At 40.4% G+C, this 19,987-nt stretch overlaps 1 protein-coding gene across 1 annotated transcript in view; it reads right to left on the bottom strand.

Annotated features, from left to right (window-relative positions):
- Nucleotides 1-19,987, bottom strand: part of OXCT1 (3-oxoacid CoA-transferase 1) — an 84,816-nt gene that overhangs the window by 55,843 nt on the left and 8,986 nt on the right. Inside the window, exons 4-6 of the mRNA XM_079330310.1 lie at nucleotides 11,984-12,119; nucleotides 7,636-7,785; nucleotides 5,801-5,907 (exon numbers count right to left, since the gene is read on the bottom strand). Coding sequence (XP_079186436.1) covers nucleotides 5,801-5,907; nucleotides 7,636-7,785; nucleotides 11,984-12,119 — 393 coding nt within the window. The remainder of the gene's footprint in view (nucleotides 1-5,800; nucleotides 5,908-7,635; nucleotides 7,786-11,983; nucleotides 12,120-19,987) is intronic.

The following is a 19,987-nucleotide window of genomic DNA, read 5'->3' as shown; positions in this document are numbered from 1 at the left end:
GCACTCACTGTAAGACTCTGGCATTCACCCTAAGTATTTCCACAAAGCATTTCTGTACCAAGGAAAAAGAACCTCTAGAGGATAAAAGCAACACTTGACCTGTGTTGGGAACTGCAAGATCCTAGCAGACACAGATTAAATAAGTGACCTGTGTCAGCTACATTATGTGTTTTGGAGAAAACAAACAAACAAAAAAAAAGCCCAAAAAAAAAACCCAACAAAACCGTGTGGCACATTTAATAATTAAGAAATACCATGAAGGTTTTCGTGGTGTTCCACTGCTAGATTCTCAGCATTTTTCTCTGTCATAAAGCAGAATTCTTGAAAATTTTTCATCTAAATCCATGAAACCAGGTTTCAAAACAAGACAAAACCCGTTTTTCCAGAGAAGCTTTTTTTTTTTTTTTTTTTTTTTGCGCCGCCCTGGTTATTTCAGAGGCCCCCTGGAGCGGGCCCCCCCCTGAGGCCGGGCCGCAGCCGCTCCGCGCTCCCGCCCGCCAGGCCCGAGCCCGGGGCGCGCACCGCAGCTCGGGCAGGATCCCGAGCACCGGCACTGCCAAACCCGCGCACAGACACCTGTCCTGGGGAAACGCCGTGTTAGTGCCAACACGCCTCACAACAGCAGCTGTGAGGCTCTAACAAAGGACCAAGCCTGTCCTGAGGCCATCAGGGGCATCGCCAGCCGGGCAAGGGCGGGGATTGTCCTGCTCTGCTTTGCTCTGAGGAGGCCTCACCTCCAGTGGTGGGGGCAGCTTTGGGTGCCACAATATAAAAAATATGCTAAACTATAAGAGATTGTCTAAAGGAAGTTCACAAGGATGACCAGATCAGGAGTGGCTGAGGGCACTGGGTCTGTTCAGCCCCAGGGGACACTCACTGCAGTTACAATTTCCCTGTGAGGGGCAGAGGAGGGGCAGGCACTGATCTCCGTGTGACCAAGGGAATGAATGGCCTGAAGTTATATCAGGGGAGGGTTAGGAAAAGGCTGACTATTAGAAAAAAGTTTTTCACCCAGAGGGTGGTTGAGCATTGGAACAGGCTCTGCAGGGCAGTGGTCACAGCACCAGCCTGACAGAGTTTAAGAAGCATTTGGACAATGCTCTCATGTACATGATGTGACTCTTGGGGATGGTGCTGTGCAGGGCCAGGGGTTGGACTTGATGATCCCTGAGGGTCCCTTCTAACTCAACATATTCTATGATTTTAGGACTCTATGATTCTAGGTTTCTATGACTCTATGAATATCTTCTGTCCATGGGTCTTCTTGGTGCCTATACAGACCCAAAAGGATGTAACAATAAGGAACAAAAGAAAAAAACCCACAATGTGAATTCATACTCAACTCTGAGAGACAAATACAACACTAGTTAGTAGTGATTCAGGAAAAAACTACCCTGCACTAGGCAGGGTAGCAAATGAGAAGAAAAATAGTTATAAAAGATGGAATAAAATAGCTGAGAAATGGATACAAATGGGGAAAAGGAAAATGACAAAACTAACAATTCAGTATTTCATCCCTCTCATTTCATGTAACTACTTTTCTGAGACACTTTCTCAAGATTGTAGTGGCTACTCTGCCAGTAAAAGAAACTGATAAAAATTATTTTTACATAGGGAAAAAACTACAAGAAAACATTTCTATGTTAATTTGACATTAAAAAAAATAATGGTCTCTAATCTGACATAATTTATAAAAGCTTCTGCCATTTAAACTGTTCTTGAGTTAGTAAAGTTGTTTCAGAAGCAGCAGTCTTTTACAGGATCAAAGGCTTTATTTCTAAAGAACACACCATCCAGAAGTTTTATGGGATCAAAGGCCTTATTTCTAAAGAGCAAATCATCCAGAAGGAAAAAAAAAATAAAAAACAGAAGCACTACATTTATTTCCCAACACAGAATAATGTTAAGGGATTAGCAGTAGGAAATTCAAAAACTAACTAGAGGATTTTGCTTTTTTATTTTAAGAGAATTTTCTGGACATCTAGACTTAGCAACGTCTGCAAAATTCCATTGTTCCACTGGACCCAAAGGCATGACATCTTTTCTCCCAAAGGCAAAAGATAGCAAACTAGCTCATAGCATAAATCAAGAAAATACATCCACTACACACCTAATGACACAAAGGTGCAGAGACACCTCAGGTAGGAGCTGAATTCATGTATTGCAGAACCATTTGAATCATGAAGGTATGACCTGACATGAGTGTGGCAGACAAGGCTCCAACTCAGGTTATCCCTTAATTTCTGCTTCTTTGTCAGTAGTGTATTTTCACCAACAAGCCACACATTTGCTTGTAAAGTCAAAGTACACTGAGCTAGGACAACTAGCAGAATTGTACCAGATGAAAAGAGAGGAGAGCCAAAGGAGGCACACAAATCATTCTCTGTGGTATTTCAAAAGTCATGGCAATCAGGTGAAGTACCAGGTGACTGGAAAGAGGGAAAAATGGTTCCCAACATTAAAAATTATATAAAGGAGGACCCCAGGAACTACTGACTTGTGAGCTGCACCTCTGTGCCTGGGAAGATCATGGGGCATACTCCTGGAAGCTGTGCTAAGGCATAAGGGAGGACAGGGATGTGATTCAGGACAGCAAAACTTCTCATCAGCTTGGCAAGTACTGCCTAACCAATATAATGGTCTTCTAAGATGGAGTGACTACATCAATGGATGGGAAATGGCTACAGATCTCATTTATCTGCATCTCTAAAGCCTTTGACATGGCTTTATAGCCCCCCAAGATCATCGTCTCTAATTTGGAGAGAGATGGATTTGATTGCATAGACTGTTTGGTAGATGAGGATTGGTCCAACAGTCACATCCAAAAGTTAATGGTGAATGTCTCAGAGGGATGTCCCAGTGGACATCAGTGACGAGTGAGGTGTCCCTCAGGAGTCTGTATTGGGACTATGTTATTTGATATTTTCATTAGTGACACAGACAAGGGAATTGAGTGCACCCTTAGCAAATTAGCAGATGACATCAAGCTGAATGGTGCTGTTGACAGCTCTGAAGGATGGGATGCCATCCAGATGGATCTGGATAAGCTGGAGAAGTGTGTCCATGGGAATCTGATGAGGTTTAACAAGGCCAAGAGTGGTGCTGCCCCTGGGTCAGATCAACCCCTGATATCAGCACAGGCTGGGCATGAACAGCCCCAGCCCAGCCCTGCCCAGAAGGGCTTGGGGGTGCAGTGGGTGAGAGGCTGGACATGCCCCAGCCATGGCACTGACAGCCCAGAGAGCCAAACGTGTCCTGGGCTGCATCCAGAGCCCCGTGGGCAGCAGGGCAGGGAGGGGATTCTGCCCCTCTGCTCTGCTCTGCTGAGACCCCCTGGAGCACTGCACCAGAGCTGGGGTCCCTGCACAGGAGGGACAGGGACCTGCTGGAGCCAGTCCAGGGGCTACCAAGATGATCAGAGAGATGAATAACCTCTTCTGTAAGGAAAGGCTGAGAGAACTGGGTTTGTTCAGTCATGAGAAGGCTTCAGGGTGACCTGATTGTGTTCTTCCAGTACCTGAAGGGAGTATTCAATATAAAAGGACTTTTCACAAGGGCATGTGGTAACAAAACAAGGGAGAATGTCTTCAGATTGAAAGAGGGGAGGTTTAGATTTGGTATTAGGGAGAAATTCTTTACTGAGGATGGTGAGGAATTGTAACAGGTTGCCCAGAGAAGTTGTGGATGCCCCATCCCCAGAAGTGTTCAAGGCCAGGCTGGATGGAGTTGTAAGCAACCCAACCCAGTGGAGTGTATTCCAGCCCACACCAGGAGGCTGGAACTGGATGATATTTAAAATCCCTTCCAGGCCATTCTGAGATTCTCTGCCTATGCACAGAAGCAGTAGCACTCCCTGATGTTGTGCCTAATGAGCAAAGCCCCAAGGGAGGTTAAGACCTTTGTTAGACAAAAGCTAACCACTGCTAAGTGGTGTAGAATACTGAAATGAAAGCCACCACAACATGCTGTATGGAGCAAAGGATCTAGGGCTCATGAAGTATAACTTAAAAAAACTCAAAAAACAAACAAAACAAGCACTTTAAAAACAACTTTCTAAAGAAGTTTGAGCCATTTTGAATTCCAAGAAAACAGTATGGCTTGATGTATGAGAATAGGAAAAAAAATAGTGCCAGCCTGTGGTCCAAGTAAGTGTACCTAAAGTACATCCTCTAAATTTGTAAAAGCTCTTAGCTTGAGGGTGATTAACAGTTTGGCAGACACTTACACCATTGCAACTGGCTTTGCAGAGTCACAGGAAACACACTATGAATAGTACCACACTGCTGTGAAGGTGGCAGCAGACAGCAAGTTATAAGGTAATCCTATATTTCTCTCTTCTGTGTTAGCAAATAATCATGTCTCATCCAGAAACAGAATAAGTCACTGCTTATCATAACCAAATTCCTTTGATCTAGCAATACTCTATATGGAATAGGACACCAGATGATGATTAGTTTCCATCTTCAATGAGTTACAGTTGAAGGGAGGAGTCAAGATTTTTTAGGTCTTCACTCCAGATGGAAGTGCTATCTGTTATCAGCTGTATTACATGATTGTGGGAAACATAATGAAGACATCTGAAAGAACCAGGAAGAAGGAAAGGCATAGAAAACAACAGGACATAAAGGAAGAGGGTAAAATGAGAAGACAACCAGTCGGTTTCTGTGGAGAATGAAGGAATTTTGGGAGGCATCTTCTATGCATCAGTAGAAAGACACAGGATAAAAGCCCAGAGAGTAGTGGCTCAGGATCAAACAAAAACAAGTCCATGAGGGAAGAGTGTTTCCTGTATTCAGTGTACCAGACGTTAAGGAGAGTGGTTTAGCAGCCATCAAATTCATCTGCACCCCCACAAAAAAGTTCAGCTTTCAATCAGAAGCCATATTCTTGCCAGTGCACAAGTCTTGATGTCAAGAGTTGGGCAAAATAAAAACTTTTTTTTTTTTAATTTAGCATTAATTATGTGGATATATAAATATATACGCATACACACACATATATACATAATGAAAAGCCTTGCTTTACAAGCATTATTTCATTTTTCAGTTGCTTTTCCAAAATCTGTGTTCTAATACAGACTTTCAGTCAGCACATGCTTGTAATAAACTGCAAGTGACAACTACAACACATACCTTTTCATCTGATAGCCATGAGACAAACAAATAAAAACCGGGCATTAAACATAAGCAAAGCTCTCTCCTGCTTCAGTTCAGGACAAACCAGAACACAAACAGAGCAACTCGTAGAAAAGATTTTATCAGTAGTGCAACATCAAACTTTTCATTGCAAAGATGTTGAAATTCATGTGATACCTTTCCCTATGCCACTGAGATTAAATAAATTTTAAATACAGTTTTCTTTAAACATAATCAGTTCTCCCATCACTGACTGGCCAGAAGACTGACTCAGTTCCCTTCTTTTCTCTCGTATATGAATGTTTATTTATTGGGTCAGCCTTTAATTGCTCAATGAAAAGGATCCAAACTAACATGAAAATTGAAAGAAAGAGAATGTCACTAAATTTCTCAACAGTCATCATAATGACTTTGGTCTGCTGTGTCTCATTTTTAACTATGAATGCTTTATTTCATACCTGTGTTTCAATTCTCAAAAGTCATTAGAAAAAGCAATTATATTTTGGTGTTTTATAGCAGTGTAATTTGACGGTAGGGAAAGGCAATATGAAAGAATGTGAAATCAGTAAAACATTATTTTGCCATAACACAGGAGACAGGATTTGCCTTCTCATTCATTATCTAATCTGTAAAATAATCTTTTCCTACCAGTAAACATGTCATACCTGAAAATTATGTTTCCTGCACGATCAGCCTTCCATGCTTTCACAAGAGCAAAATCTCCTGTAATAGATTTCTCCAGAATAAAGTGACGACCATCAAACTCCCTCACCTACAGAAAAAAGTACAAAATTGAGACATTGGTTTCTTCCAACAGATTTCACATGTGATACTTATTTCAGCTATCATGTTTCAACTTCTTTTATTACTATTTAGTTATTCTATTTCAACTTCTTTTTGTACTCTGTAAAGTTTTAACTGAAAAATGATGATAACAATGATAACAGAGATGCATGGAAAGATTATAAAACCCCAGTTTTATTATAGTGTCTCTAGTGAAACATCATGAGAATCCATATTCCTCCTGCTCCATCTACTGGAATTAGACATGCTTTGTCCTGCACATCTACCAGCTAACCAAAAACTAAAGAGCTAAAGCAGAATTACTGAAAAGGTTCATAAGCACTGCCTACCATCAGAAACCCCAAATCCAAAATGAAGTCAATTCAAAATAGACTACTCAAATTATGTCTTCTAACACTCTGCGTTTCATTTGGCTTTCCCTGCATTATATGATCAATATTTGCAATGAATGATACTGTGCCTGAAGCCAAAATATGGAACACTGACAGAGCTAGTGTTTTAATCCTATAGAAAAAGATTAAAGACTACCTCTCTTAACAATGTAGAAGGCAAGAGTATACACAAATATTACTTGAGAGGGTTTAAAATTGCTGAAAAGGGAAGAAAGTATGAGATAAGGTGTATCAGACATCAGTTTGCCAGTACCATACAAGGAGATCTGGGTCTTTATAAAATGACACTTCTGTGAAAAATGGATGTGGAGGATGGAATTGAACAAATCATGCTTGTTATCAGCACTCCATGGCTACTAGACTGAGGAGAGTAAGGGACACTTTTCCACAAATGTCAAAAGAAAAACAAACGAAGAAATATGTTATTAAAATGATAAGCTATTTAATGAACAAAACATTCCTCCAATTGGTAAAACATCATAATGATGTATGCAGTAAAAAAACTAAGGAAATATAAAAGACTAAGGCAATGCCTAGATACTGCAAATAGTCATGTATAAAATACAATTAGAGTGGAATTACCTTTACCCCAGAAATGCTCTTGAGGTAAATTTAATGTTGCACACAGCCTAATTGGGACACACAATATTAGCCCCATTCATTTATTCAAGAAAAATGATGGCACTGAGATATCTCTTCCCTTCTCCAAATCCTACATCCAATTTCAAAATTAAACCCTGGTTTCTCCCCTGAGATCCACAGTCTTTTTATTTCTTCGCACTTTTAAAAACTGAGACTAAGTTGCATTTCAGATGTTGAGAAATGCATTTCCTGAAATCTGTGTCAACTGAGCTCTTCCCAGTTTAACGTGAGAATGCCCCGTTTCTTCTAAGGCTGAAGCTCCATGTACTGCTTGCTCATAGTGCAGTATTTGAAGACCATCTGCCCCAGTAACAGGAGGTTGTTCTCAAACAGCTCTATGCACTTCAGTGGCATGGTACAAAATTTTGTTTGACCTCCTGGTCAGAGGACAGTCAAGTGAAGAGTAATTCAGCAGGACAGGCTTTAACTTGGACCAGGTCTTGATGGTAAATCACTCTAGAACTGTAAAAACTTCTTTAACACATCACAGAGGACGCAGTAAGAAGTGAAAGCAAAGCTAATGTGTCTGGTACCACAGACACCCAGTTAACTTAAAGGAAGGTTAAACTTAACTCCTTCTTAAACTCCTGTTTATTTTGTAAATATGTTAGAAATTAATTTTTCAATGCTTAAGGCTTCCTAATGGCAGTCAGACCTCTTACCTCTCTTGGCTGGCTGGCAATGGCAATAGTGCCATCTGTGTTGTACTTGATGGGTGCACCCCCTTCCTGCACCAGTGTCCCATAGCCAGTACTGGTGTAAAACGCTGGGATTCCTGCTCCTCCTGCTCTAATACGTTCAGCAAGTGTACCCTGTGAGAAAAAAAAATATTTAAGAAATTTTCATTTGGGAACAACAAAGCAAACTTTGATGAATGGCTTGCATTAATTTTATTTTATATCCTGTCTTTTGTAGCTTTTCCTTCTGTTCACAGTAGACAGATGTGATCATCTATTTCTTCCTCACATTTTAGCTTTCCTATATGGGACTAGTACAAGATATGACAAGAAGTGCTTGACACACAGTCATGAACTGTTCATGAATTATTATAAAACTACCTCCCAAATACCGGGCCCAGCATTTGGCTGTGTTGCCTTTCCTTCAGTTTGTTTCCCAACGCATTACTCTTGAGAACAGTACAGAGTTCTTTTTATCTTTCCCACCTGGCAACATATCCTAGAAGGTTTTTCTTCTCCAAGTCTTAAATGTTGATGTTCATTATTCAACACTGTAAGAAAAGCTTCCAAACCCACTCCTAGTTGAAACAGCCAAGCATGGCAGATTGAGAAAGGAAGAGGGAGTCAAATGATCTGGGTTGCCCATGCCAAGAATACCAAAAAGCTAAAAGAGCAGTTTTTATACTATCTTTGACCACTCTGTTTGCAGTATTCTCTATATCAAGCTATAGCACAAAATAGTAACAGCAAAAACTTCTAATTTGCCTTAATTGTGGACTTATGGCCAAAGATGTGTGTTTGCCTGTCATTAGTGTCATTTCCTGGATTTTTTTTCTTTTATGTAGTTTCCTGGATTCAAAGCAAGACAAGAACATCATGGTCAATTATCCAGTTTAACAGCCTCTTCAACATGGATTTTATTTTCCCCAGTTATCCTGCAAGAAGCAGGTTTTCAAAATGGTGGCAAGAGGCAGATGTAAACCATGCAGTGACACAGAGTTCTGTGTTCTAAAAAGCCTTAGCACTTCCAGATCTCACAGTGACCTCTTCCTTACTGTGCAACAATAATACAAAAGTCGCCCATTTTGCCTAAGGTTGTACCAAACTATTTCAGGCAAAACTATTTTCTTGACACAGATATTTCAAATCCCCACCTCTCCAAGCTATTCACCCTGCTGTTTCACATTATATACTGCAGACCCATTATTTCTATGCTGGATCTGCATAGCATATCTGTAGTTCACAGAGCCAACTGCATGTTTAAGGAGTTCATGGTCCTCTAGATGAAAATACTGAACATTAAATAGGAAGGAAAAAAAAATGCATTGTGAGATTTATGACATTTGAAACATCAGAAATTACAAGTTTCTGGCACTTTTCAGGTCTGCTGACTGGATATAAAAGGAATTTTTACACCCAAGTCTGTAATTCTAAGAAACATTCTCTTACAGCATCCTCATAGGCAAGCTCAGGAAGAGTGGACTGTATGAGAGGGCAGCTCGTGAACTGAGAACTGGCTGTACAGCTGCTCCCAGAGGGTTGAAACCAGTGGCACTGGATCCAGTAGGAGGCCTGTCACTAGTGGTGCCCCTCCAGGGGCCAATACTAGGCCCAGTATTGTTTAACTTATTCATCAATGGCTTGGAGAAGGGCAGATGCACCTCAGCACAAAGCTGGGAGGAGAGGCTGACACCCCAGAGAGCTGTGCAGCCCTTCAGAACCCTTGACAGGCTGGAGAGTTGGGCAGAGAAGAACAATATGAAATTCAGAAAGGGAAGATCCAGGGTCCTGCACCTGAGGAGGAAGGATCCCATGCACCTGTACGGGCCAGGGGCTGACCTGCTGGGAAGCAGCTCTGTGCACAAGGACTGCGGGTCCTGGTGTGCAACAAGCTGACCATGAGCAGCAGTGCCCTGTGGCCAAGGCCAGGGTGTGCTGGGGTGCATCAGGAGGAGAATCTTCAGCAGGTCTTGGGAGCTGATCCTGCCTCTCTACTCAGGCCTGGTGAGGCCATGTCTGGACTGCTGTGTGCAGTTCTGGCTCCTCAGGACAAGAGAGACATGAAACTCTTGGACTGGGTCCTGGAGTGAAGGTTAAAGAAGACAATCAAGGACCTGCAGCATGTCTCTTACAAGGAAAGGCTGAGGGAGTGAGCCTGTTCAGCCTTGAGCAGAGGTGACTTGGAGGGGGCCTTATCAATGCCTCTGTCTGAAAGTGTCTGAAGAAGGGCTGCCAAGAAGAGGCAGCCAGCCTCTGTCCACAGGTCCTGAGCACCAGCACAAGAGGCAAGGGGCAGAAACTGATACACAGGAAGTTCCACCTGAACATGAGGAAGAAATTCTTAACTGTGACACTGACCACACACTGAAACAGGTTGCCCAGAGAGGCCATGGAGTCTCCCTCAGTGGAGATATCCAAGCACCATCTGGACACAATCCTGTGCTGTGTGCTCCAGGATGACCCTGCTTGAGCAAACATGTTGGACCAGGTCACTCAGCGTGGGTCCTTCCAACCTGACCCGTTCTGTGATTCTGTGTTTCACAAGAGAGGGAGCTCAAAATAGTATTCTTAATAAAAATTTAACACAATTGTTTTTCCCAGAAACTTATATAAATAGCTGCTTAAAGCTCAAATTTTATGTGTCACCTTTGAAAATGCCACACACTAACATGTTGTAGGCTTTAAAGTGAGAGCACCTACTTGACAGGAGTTGATATCACTAGAAGATAAGTGATATTGATGATTTTAGAATCTCATTTCATTCATGTTATTTGGATAGCTTGGCAGTACTAAAATAGTTAAAAACACGGTGCTAAAAAGTAAAGTTTTACATTTGCTCGTAACAGTATGACAGATTAATTTAGTTAAGAGGTAATGAACAAGCCAGAAGGGTTTTGTTTGACAACGAACAAAATTTCCTGTCCACTAGATGGCAGGCATTGCACATGCAACATCCCCAAAACCTGACACCAAGATGGGAACAGAGCAACTCCTTGACTTCCTTCCCTTTATATGGGGCCACAGTACTGAGCATATTTGCCTTTTTCTGCAATCTTCAATAAAATCTAAATATGTGTGTGTGTATATATATATAAACTCAGGTTAATATAATCTATTATTAATTCCATTAAAGGAATTCACACAAATAACAGTCAGTTCAGAACAGATGCCTGACCCTAAGATGGTGTAAGGTTTTGGTAGCTAGAGGGGTGGTTTCTTTGAGAATATGCCAGAAGCTTCCCCCAGTGTCCACAGAACCAGTGCCAGCTGGTTCCAAGGCTGAGCCCATCTATAACAGTGGTACTGCCTCTAGGACAGCGTGTTGAAAAGGAACCTCTTGCAGAGATATAAGTGCATCCAGAGCAGGGAGGAGTGAGAATATATGAGAGGAACAACTCTGCAGGCACCAAGGTGAGTGAAGGAGGAGGGTCAGGATGTGCTTCAGGTGCCAGAGCAGAGATTTCCCTGCAGCCCATAGCAGGACTATGGTGAGGCTGCTGTGCCCCTGGAGCCCATGGTGGCCATGTGGAAGCACAAATCCACCTGCAGCCCCTGGAGGAGCCCACACCCAAGCAGGTAAATGCTTGAAAGAAGGCTGTGACCCCATGGGAAGCTGGTGCTGGAGCAGACTCCTGGCAGGACATGTATTCCCATGGAAGGATCAGCCCATGCTGGAGCAGGACTTGTGACCCCACAGGAGATCCACATTGGAGCAGCCTGCTCCTGAAGGACCACACTGTGCAGAAGGGACCTGTGCTGAAGCAGTCTGTTCCTGTGTAAGGGACCCACTCTGGATGGCAGGAGAGTATGAGGAGTCTTCTGAGCAGGAAGGAGCTGCACAACATGTGATGAACTGACCACAATCCCCCTATTCCCTCCTCCCTCTGTGCCACTAGCAGGGTATAAATTGTGAATAAAATTACAGCCAGGAAGAAGAGAAGGTTGGGGTAAAGTGTGTATAGGAGAATGGGGTGTTATGATTTAGGTTTACTTCTCTTGGCCTACTCTGATTTGATTGGTATAAACTAAATTAAGTTCCCCAAGCTGAGTCTATGGTGCCCATGATAATAACTGGTGAGTGATCTCTCCCTTTACCTATCTCAACCCATGAGTCTTTTGCTATATTTTCTCTCCCCTGTCCAGCTGAGGGGAGTTGAGAGAGGCTTTGGTGGGCCTGGAGTCCACTCAAGGTCAGCCCTCCACAGATGGCAATTTCCTTCTGCACATAAGCATAAAATTTGGATTGCAAAACAATTTTATAAAACCACTTAAGCGTTATTCTACTCAATGTTAGATGAAAAGAAATCACCACTCTCTTAGAGACACTCCTTACCTGTGGTGTAAGCTCAACTTCAAGCTCACCAGATAAATATTGGCGTTCAAATTCAGCATTCTCTCCAACATATGATGACACCATGCGTTTTATCTGCTTTGTCTGAAGCAGAAGACCAAGTCCAAAATTGTCAACACTGTAGAAAATGTCAGACAATACAGTTTTGTTGTAAACAAAGCACTTGATAAGCTGTAGAGACTTAACAAGAAAGAATAGTTCTCTCCTCACACATAAGGAATTGAAAACAAAAAGCAAATTCCAGGTTTTAGAAAGTAAAGCATCAAAGTTACAATTACAATTTAAGATATCAGTGTTCAGACTTCATCTCTTCCAAGGTACAGAACACATCCAAAACTTCCGTTTAAAGTCTTTTCACATGTTAACAGCTAAAAATACCATCCTGACAAGTGGTATTATTTTACATATCTGCTCTTTTAAAAAGCCTTACCAGATTGACAAAAAAAAGTTAGACATGACTTTGAGTGAAAAAAGGCATATTTTTGTTTGCACTCCTGCTCACTGAGAAGATGTGATTGCTTAGCAGCTAAGGAGAAAGGCACATTGATTTATAATGCTAGTTTCTATGCCAGGTAAGAGAATGTTTATATTTAATTTTTTTAATTATTGTAAATAATTTAATCTCTTACTAAATAACCACCTACTCTAATAAAGTATTTGGGCACTACAAACAAGATTTTCTTGTCTTTGTCAGCTGCAACTGAATGTCAGAGATTTTTCTTGTGCCAGTGCTTCTAAAATTCTAATACCCTTCATCATGTTTGTTATGTTATATTGTATAATTGTAATTGTATATTGGATTAGGAACATTTCTCAGGAGTTCCTGGAACCAAGGTTGCTCTATAAAAAATGCTAATTCAATTCAAGGAAATATGAGGTTAATATATTAATATGGAAATAAACATAGCTGATATTATAAAAACATGTTTATTTCACTTTTCCAGCATATTATGCAGGATGCCAGCAGACTGGTATATGTGTCTGAAACTCCTCCATATTTATGTTTGTGTCTGCATCATATAGGCAGAGAACTCAGACCTTCCAGTCTCTCTATACAAAAGATGCCATGATCAAGAATTACCTCACAAAAAATGATATACATCTGCCATGAGTTGGCTCAATTCAAAATGACCTAATTACCCACACAACAGCTTGACATTTCAGGATAAGAAATACAGAAAAATATTAAAATAATCCTTTAATATATCAAATATTCAGCACTTTGTAATTAACACATGCTTATAATATATTAATCCTGTTGAAAACACCCTTCCTGAAGAAGAGTTCAAAAAAAGACCAGATTAAAAGACTTTACTATTACGCAGTATTCATTTTCAAGTATTAAAGTGGCAGTGCTTGCCAGGCATAGCACAGGCTGCAGTGCTGCAGCTGAAGGGAGAGGGGCTGAGCAAGCAGGACCAGCACCAGCCCTTCATCTCCAACCACAATACTCCAAGAGCTGCATGGACTGACATGCAGTCCCAATGCCTTCGCAACTGCATGCATCAAGAGCACTATTTTAAGGTTAGGACTATTTTAAGGAGATGACCCGCTTCAGTGCACACTCAAGCATTTTAGAATTGGATGAGAGGAAGTGAAACAAGCTTCTCTGATCTGGTTCTCTGAATTCTGTATTCTCTAGACTCAAAAGAATTATTTATTTTAATTTTGGTTTATTATAAAAGCTAGCCCCACTCTCCAACTCTGACTGATTAAAAAAAGAAGTTAAAAATCTAACTGTGATGCAACCTCCAACATGTTCTGGTGCCAAAGCCTTGGAACTAAAATGTGCGTTGCTTAGAAACAACCTGTGTTTCTAACTCCCCACAAAAAAAAATGTCACCTAGTTTGAAAACAGAAGAGCTGAGAATAGAGAAGAAAGTGGGCAAGAGAGATTACAAAAAAGAATAAAAATTAAAAAGCCACAATTCCCTGCATAGATTAATTCAAAGTAATTGAGTCAATTCCTCTTACATGAAAACTATCAAACCCTGACCTCTCATTATAAAAGGTAGTAAACAAATGTAAAAGACCAACCAACATCTGATGGCAATTAAAGGGGTTGGTATAACTATGACAATGTGTGGCCAAAGTACAGAATTTAAACAAAACTTCAGTGCTTTCTAGTACAAGGACAGGAAGCTTCCTGAACTGCTTGCAAGCCAGAGTTCACAATTTCTATTCAGGTGCTTTTATCATTACAAAACTTGGAAATTACCAAATAGCAAAAAACATTTCTGCATGAAGACAATGAAATACCGTGTGCATTGATGTAAGAAAGAATGGCAACCAAGGGTCAAGAGCAGATTTGTAAGGTTAAAGAAATTCCTGCTTCATTTCACTAAGATCCATAATCCTTCCTCCTGTATTCTCAGAAGCAGCTACTGAAGCATACTGTCCTTAACAGCATTCTGCATGTCATCCTGCAGGATTCCATGTGGAACTTGATGTCCAGATCTACTGCTGTGAGGTAACTTCTATCAAATGAAACTCAGTAGTTATGAAGAAATTAAGCAAAAAATTGCACAAAGGTTATTCTGCCACACTCATGCCAAGTTGCTCTTCACCTTTTAAGTCACTCTTCTCCTCAAATGTAGCCAATTTGTTAAAAAACAAAATTGTTGTGAGGATCTGTTACTGAGCACAGAGGTCATATACAATGTTATTTCCCTAGCACAATGAGATCAGGAATTTCACCTTTCTAAAGTCATGCATCAGGAGGCTCTGCCTGCCTGGTAACACAAAATTACTTCAACTCCCACATGCATTTAATCTTCAGGGCAGCAGCACAAAATCCTGTTGCCATTACTCACAAGGGGTTTTTTTAGATGTACATATCTTTAAAGAAAATACACTGCTGGCCCTCTCTTTTGAGGATGCAATCTGTATTCATGTTTCCAGCTAAAATAACTCTTTTGCTTTCACATAGATCAGTTTTCATCTCCCTCCAAAAACCCATTTTGAACACTTCAGCCTATTTTTTGTTTCCTATGTTTTTCTCTTACATGTCAATGTCCCAAGAAACATATTTCATACAGAAAATACTGTTCTCATTCATATTTTCCTATCCTTTGATTTTCATGCAACATCTCTACCCCAGATTACAAATTTTGAAAACCCCTCTGGTTTATGGATATTTCTTTCAATATAAGAGTTCTATGGTGATTTTAAGTGATTAGTTCTCCTTTTATGTATTTTGTTGTTTCCTTGATTGTGTTTTTTTAAGCACAAGAGCTTTTTGAACTCTTCACCTTTAATTGTGTTTACCCTCAAAATGTTACTTATAAAATATTTTCATTAAGGCAATGCTCCACCTGTCAAACAGCAACCATAAAAAGAAACAAAGAACCTTTACTAAGTGCATGAAAAGAATACACCTCATACATCTATTTCAAAAGCTAGATTCAGTCCTTTAAAAATTAAAACAAAGGAAAATGCAATAAAAATGTTCTGCCCTAGATAGGAAGGAAGAAGGCGTGGTAGAATTTGACATAGTAGCTATGTGTGCAGTCTGAAAAGGGAAAGTACACATCAGTGCTAGACAGTGCATGCATTCTTTTACCCTCAGAAGTGTTTGGATTTCTAGAAGTTTCTACATTCTGTATTAAGATGAAAAGTGAATAAACAGAATACATGCAATGTATATAGGAAAAGAGATCTAACTAGGCACTCATCAAGGACACTGGTGACTCAAGTTCCCCAAACTACTGATGCAGACAAGAAAAATTAAGGAGCACTGATTCCCTAGCGGCACATTCATTCCTGTTGTTTTGTCCATCTCAGATCTATAAAACCTTCCTGCCAAAGACTGTCTGTCTTTTCTAATTTAAAAAAATTGGCCAAATATGACACCCAGACAGATCTAGCCCACACATCTCCAGTATACTGTAAGTAGTCAAAGGCAACATGTTGGTATTTCACTGCAGATAAACAACAATCTGCTGCTCTCAGCCCTTCTTCTTCAGTGTCTCAAGCATAACACATTCTACAGCATCACAGCGAAGAAAAGATCACCTAAGTTTCCAAACTGATAAAAGCCTCACACACCAACAAGCTGTTCATAGCTCGATGAAGCAGGAAATAGAAATTTGCATTCTTATACAGAAAAAAAAAGGTTAATTGGAATGCCACACCCTCTGGCACAAAACATACAATGCATTATTGTTGGGGGCAGTGAGCAAAAGGAGACATCACAAAACAATTACAACTTTTCTTTCTCTCTGCCTTTGCAAAGACATTTATTTGTTTCTAAAAAATGTGGGTGTGGTCAGAGCAGACTAGCTGCCCTTACTGGGTGGAAAGCAGCAACAATTAGACTGAGGGCCTCCTTCTAGGTTTCTTAAAGAGATACTAATTGTTCAAAGACTCTCCAGATGCTGATATTCCTAGAAGATCATACATGACCAGAAACTATTGGTTATAAAATACTTATATTAATATCTTGAGTTCTGGAGAATTAAAACATGTTGGCAAAGGACCTAACATTATACACACCTGATCTTTCTCCTCTCATATTTTGGGGACTGGAGAGATAAGGGGGTAAAACTACATCACCCCTGATGACCACAAATTGAGAAGGAAAAGTATGCAAGAAGAATCCTGGGGCAAGGTTCCACTTCAGACAGAAACTAAAGTTTCTGCATCTAGCTGTTCCTGCAAAAAAATGCACGTACATGGTTGGTTCTACTCCTGGAAAACATTTTATGTAAAGACACCAGTAAGCTTCTGGAGATAGACAAGCAGTCTTTAGGCTTTCTTCAGCTCCAAGTGTTACATAGTGAAGCATGAAACTTGATAACAGATGGACCTGTTCCAGTGCTGGAAATTTTCTTGGCAATAGGCTAGGAGTGGGGGAAAGGAAACTATTTCCTCTGACATTCTCCATGTAGAAGACAAGAGGCTGATTTTATTTGCAATATCAGCTTTTCAGTCTTCAAAAGGATTTGCTCCAAATTACATGCAATTATGCCTTTTGACATATCCACAATTCCTCAGGAATACCAGATATGATTCCCATTTAAAAGGAATGCACCCATCACTACCTACACAGCATTTCATAGTAGCAGTCTTAAGCTGCCAGGCTCACAAAGGTGCCTGACTATAGCATGAAACTTTAACAACATGAAAGTTATGTGGATAGAGATAACACCTGAGTTCTTAGGGACATACATTCTTAGGTCAACAAAAATGAAGTGTAATCCTGGCAGCACCAGAGAGATTCTTAACAGCCTGTGTGCAAAAATTTAGTGAACATCTACTAGATGGTGTTTGCTGGAAAACACTGAACAAAAGTGCAGGCACACCCAAGGCAAAATTAATGTAGACAGTCAGTCATATAACAGTTCTTTATAACTCATCTTCCCCCATGTTACAGCTGGTTTATAACAATGAGATTATGTCTCACAATAATTTTGCCATGTGTTACACTGTAAGGTTACTGAAGAGTCAGCCCAGATGATATTGTGTTTCTCCTTCTCTGTCCCTCAGTTCCAGAAGGGTACCAAGAATGAGAACAAGATGAGGAATAGGAATTAACTAAGAGAGGAAAACAGATTCAGCTCACAGAAAGGTAAATTATTCAGACGTGTAATGCTTATTTGCCTTGTTGTTTCTTGTCTTTAGCCAAATGTCTTGATACTGTCTTCAGGCACCTTCTTTTCATAGGATGTTTTCCCAAATGTCTGTTTGCAAATTACTTAATGGCAACATAAAAAGAGAGGATAAAGCTCTCTGAAAAAAGAGAAAAGAAGCTCTCTGAAGACTGAAAAAAGAGGGGGAAGAAAGTAGTATGTGTGCTGCCATATGCTATGGTAGTCCTGTTCAGGATACAATGAAGGGGGGAAGGGGAAGGGGAAGGGGAAGGGGAAGGGGAAGGGGAAGGGGAAGGGGAAGGGGGAAGGAGGGAAGGGGAAGGGGAAGGGGACGGGGAAGGGGAAGGGGAAGGGAGGGGAAAAGGGGAAGGGGAAGGGAAGGGGAAGGGGAAGGGGAAGGGGAAGGGGAAGGGGAAGGGGAAGGGGAAGGGGAAGGTCACACTTGTGAAAAATCACAAAGTCCTGTGTGCAAAGAGGTGTGCCTGAGCCTTACTCTCCCTCTACTCCTTCTCTGCAGTGTGTCACTGAATCCTTGTCCTTCGCTAGTGCACTATTCTCGGGGGAATTCTGTCCTCTCTGCTCTCATAGCTTCATCTTGAGTGTCACAGCAAAATGGCAGTATTGTTCCTCCACCATCCTCCTCCAAAAATGCTGTTCTCCTGTGACAATGATGGGTGCAGGCAACTCCATGCAAGGCAGATAAATTCTGAAGAGGAGAAATACTGTATATTGCATGGCTACATCAGCAGCAAAGTGTCCTCTCTCCACATTCCTTTCTGGTATGAAATGTACTGCATTTTTATGATCACAAGTAAACCAACTCTATTTAGAACTTTTAAAATGTATCATATTTTTACTTCACAGAGAGGTTACAGGGTATAGTAGTAATCTGAAAAATTCACTCATTTCATCATGAATGCATCACACTTTAAAAGTCACCTACTGGAAAGACAGGTTTAACTTTCATTGTCGCTTTTCTATAACCAATTCCTCAACCATGCTGAGTTCTACATCTATTATTTTTTTCTCATTTGTCATCCCAACCAGAAAGTTTTCTCCACAGCTGATTTCTCAATAGTTGCACGTAGTACGAAGTTAGTACAATTTGCCCTGCCAAAATCCTAAATAACCTCCACACTAAAATTAGCTATATGACCTAGGCAGATTTTCAGGGATTTGTAGTTCACACAGTGTCAGCAATTTAACAGCTGTAATAAAGTATCTGATTAAATTCTTTATAAAGAATGCAGACAATTTTTTTAAAATGAAATTCAAATACTTAAATTCACTAAAAATATATAGTCTCCTGATTTTGGCAGCTTGCCATGTGCAGGATTTTACATAACTTCACCCTTCTCTCTCTGCCAAGAGCCACTGGTGCTCTTGGTTTTTATTTCTGAAAGTACATTTAATTTGGGATACTTGAAGAATTTCTTATGAATACACAAAAATGACACACACAACGTAAGACACTCTGAGTGTCACCTTGGTCCCACCTCTGTGTACATACAAGCTTCCTTGCCAGATCCACAGACATTTTCAGTTACATTTTAACTTTCTGAATCAAGATATTATTAAATTTGTTCCACTAAAACCACTCAGTACCTAATACTATATGGAAGAACTTTACAGCCTTCTGTAAATTTAACATGCAATTTCCACATGATGGCATTTTTTTATGTACACATTTACATTTTAATATGTTTTTAATAAGTATAAGTAATATGAAGACAGACAGACAGACAGACAGATACTTCAGATAGATATTTTAGTAACAATAACAGTGGAATTAAGCCACATGAGTTAAATGCAAGAAGAACCAGGGAATCCACAGCAAAGATGGCAGACACATTCTGGTTTTAACAGAGACATACCATTCAAAGCAATGACTGAAAAATGAGATAACCTTAAACTTGGTGAAAATTTATCAAACCTGTCTTAAATCCAAATTATTTAATTGCTAAGAATATAAACATACCCTTTGTGCTTTAGAATATGTGGTCCAGTAAGTTCACCACTGCATCTGATCCCACTGCTTTTTGGGGATTTGGGAACCATGAATAGCCCAACCGATTTGGAAAACAAGAGTGTTATACTTAACAGAGCTAAATAATGGCACCCAGGCATCATGCTCAAAAGTGCAAATGTTTATCTCAAAGTCTAAGTCATCTTTTCCTTCCTAATGTATTGTAACATTAAAGACCTTCAAAAAGAATACAGAGACCAAGGGTTCAAAAAGCTGCTAATGCCTTGTAAGAACACAGTCTGAACAGTGATAATCTGACAGATGCTGTTAACCTCCTTTCAGATGACCACCCAGGTGATAAGCAATTAAGATCTTAACTGTGACTTCTCTATTTTTAGTGTTTTGTTCAACACTACTGCATTGAAAAAG

Source organism: Erithacus rubecula (assembly GCF_903797595.1).
Source record: "Erithacus rubecula genome assembly, chromosome: Z".
NCBI classification, from domain to species: domain Eukaryota; kingdom Metazoa; phylum Chordata; class Aves; order Passeriformes; family Muscicapidae; genus Erithacus; species Erithacus rubecula.
Note: the sequence above shows the minus strand (reverse complement) of the source record. Positions and strands in the feature narration are given on the sequence as shown.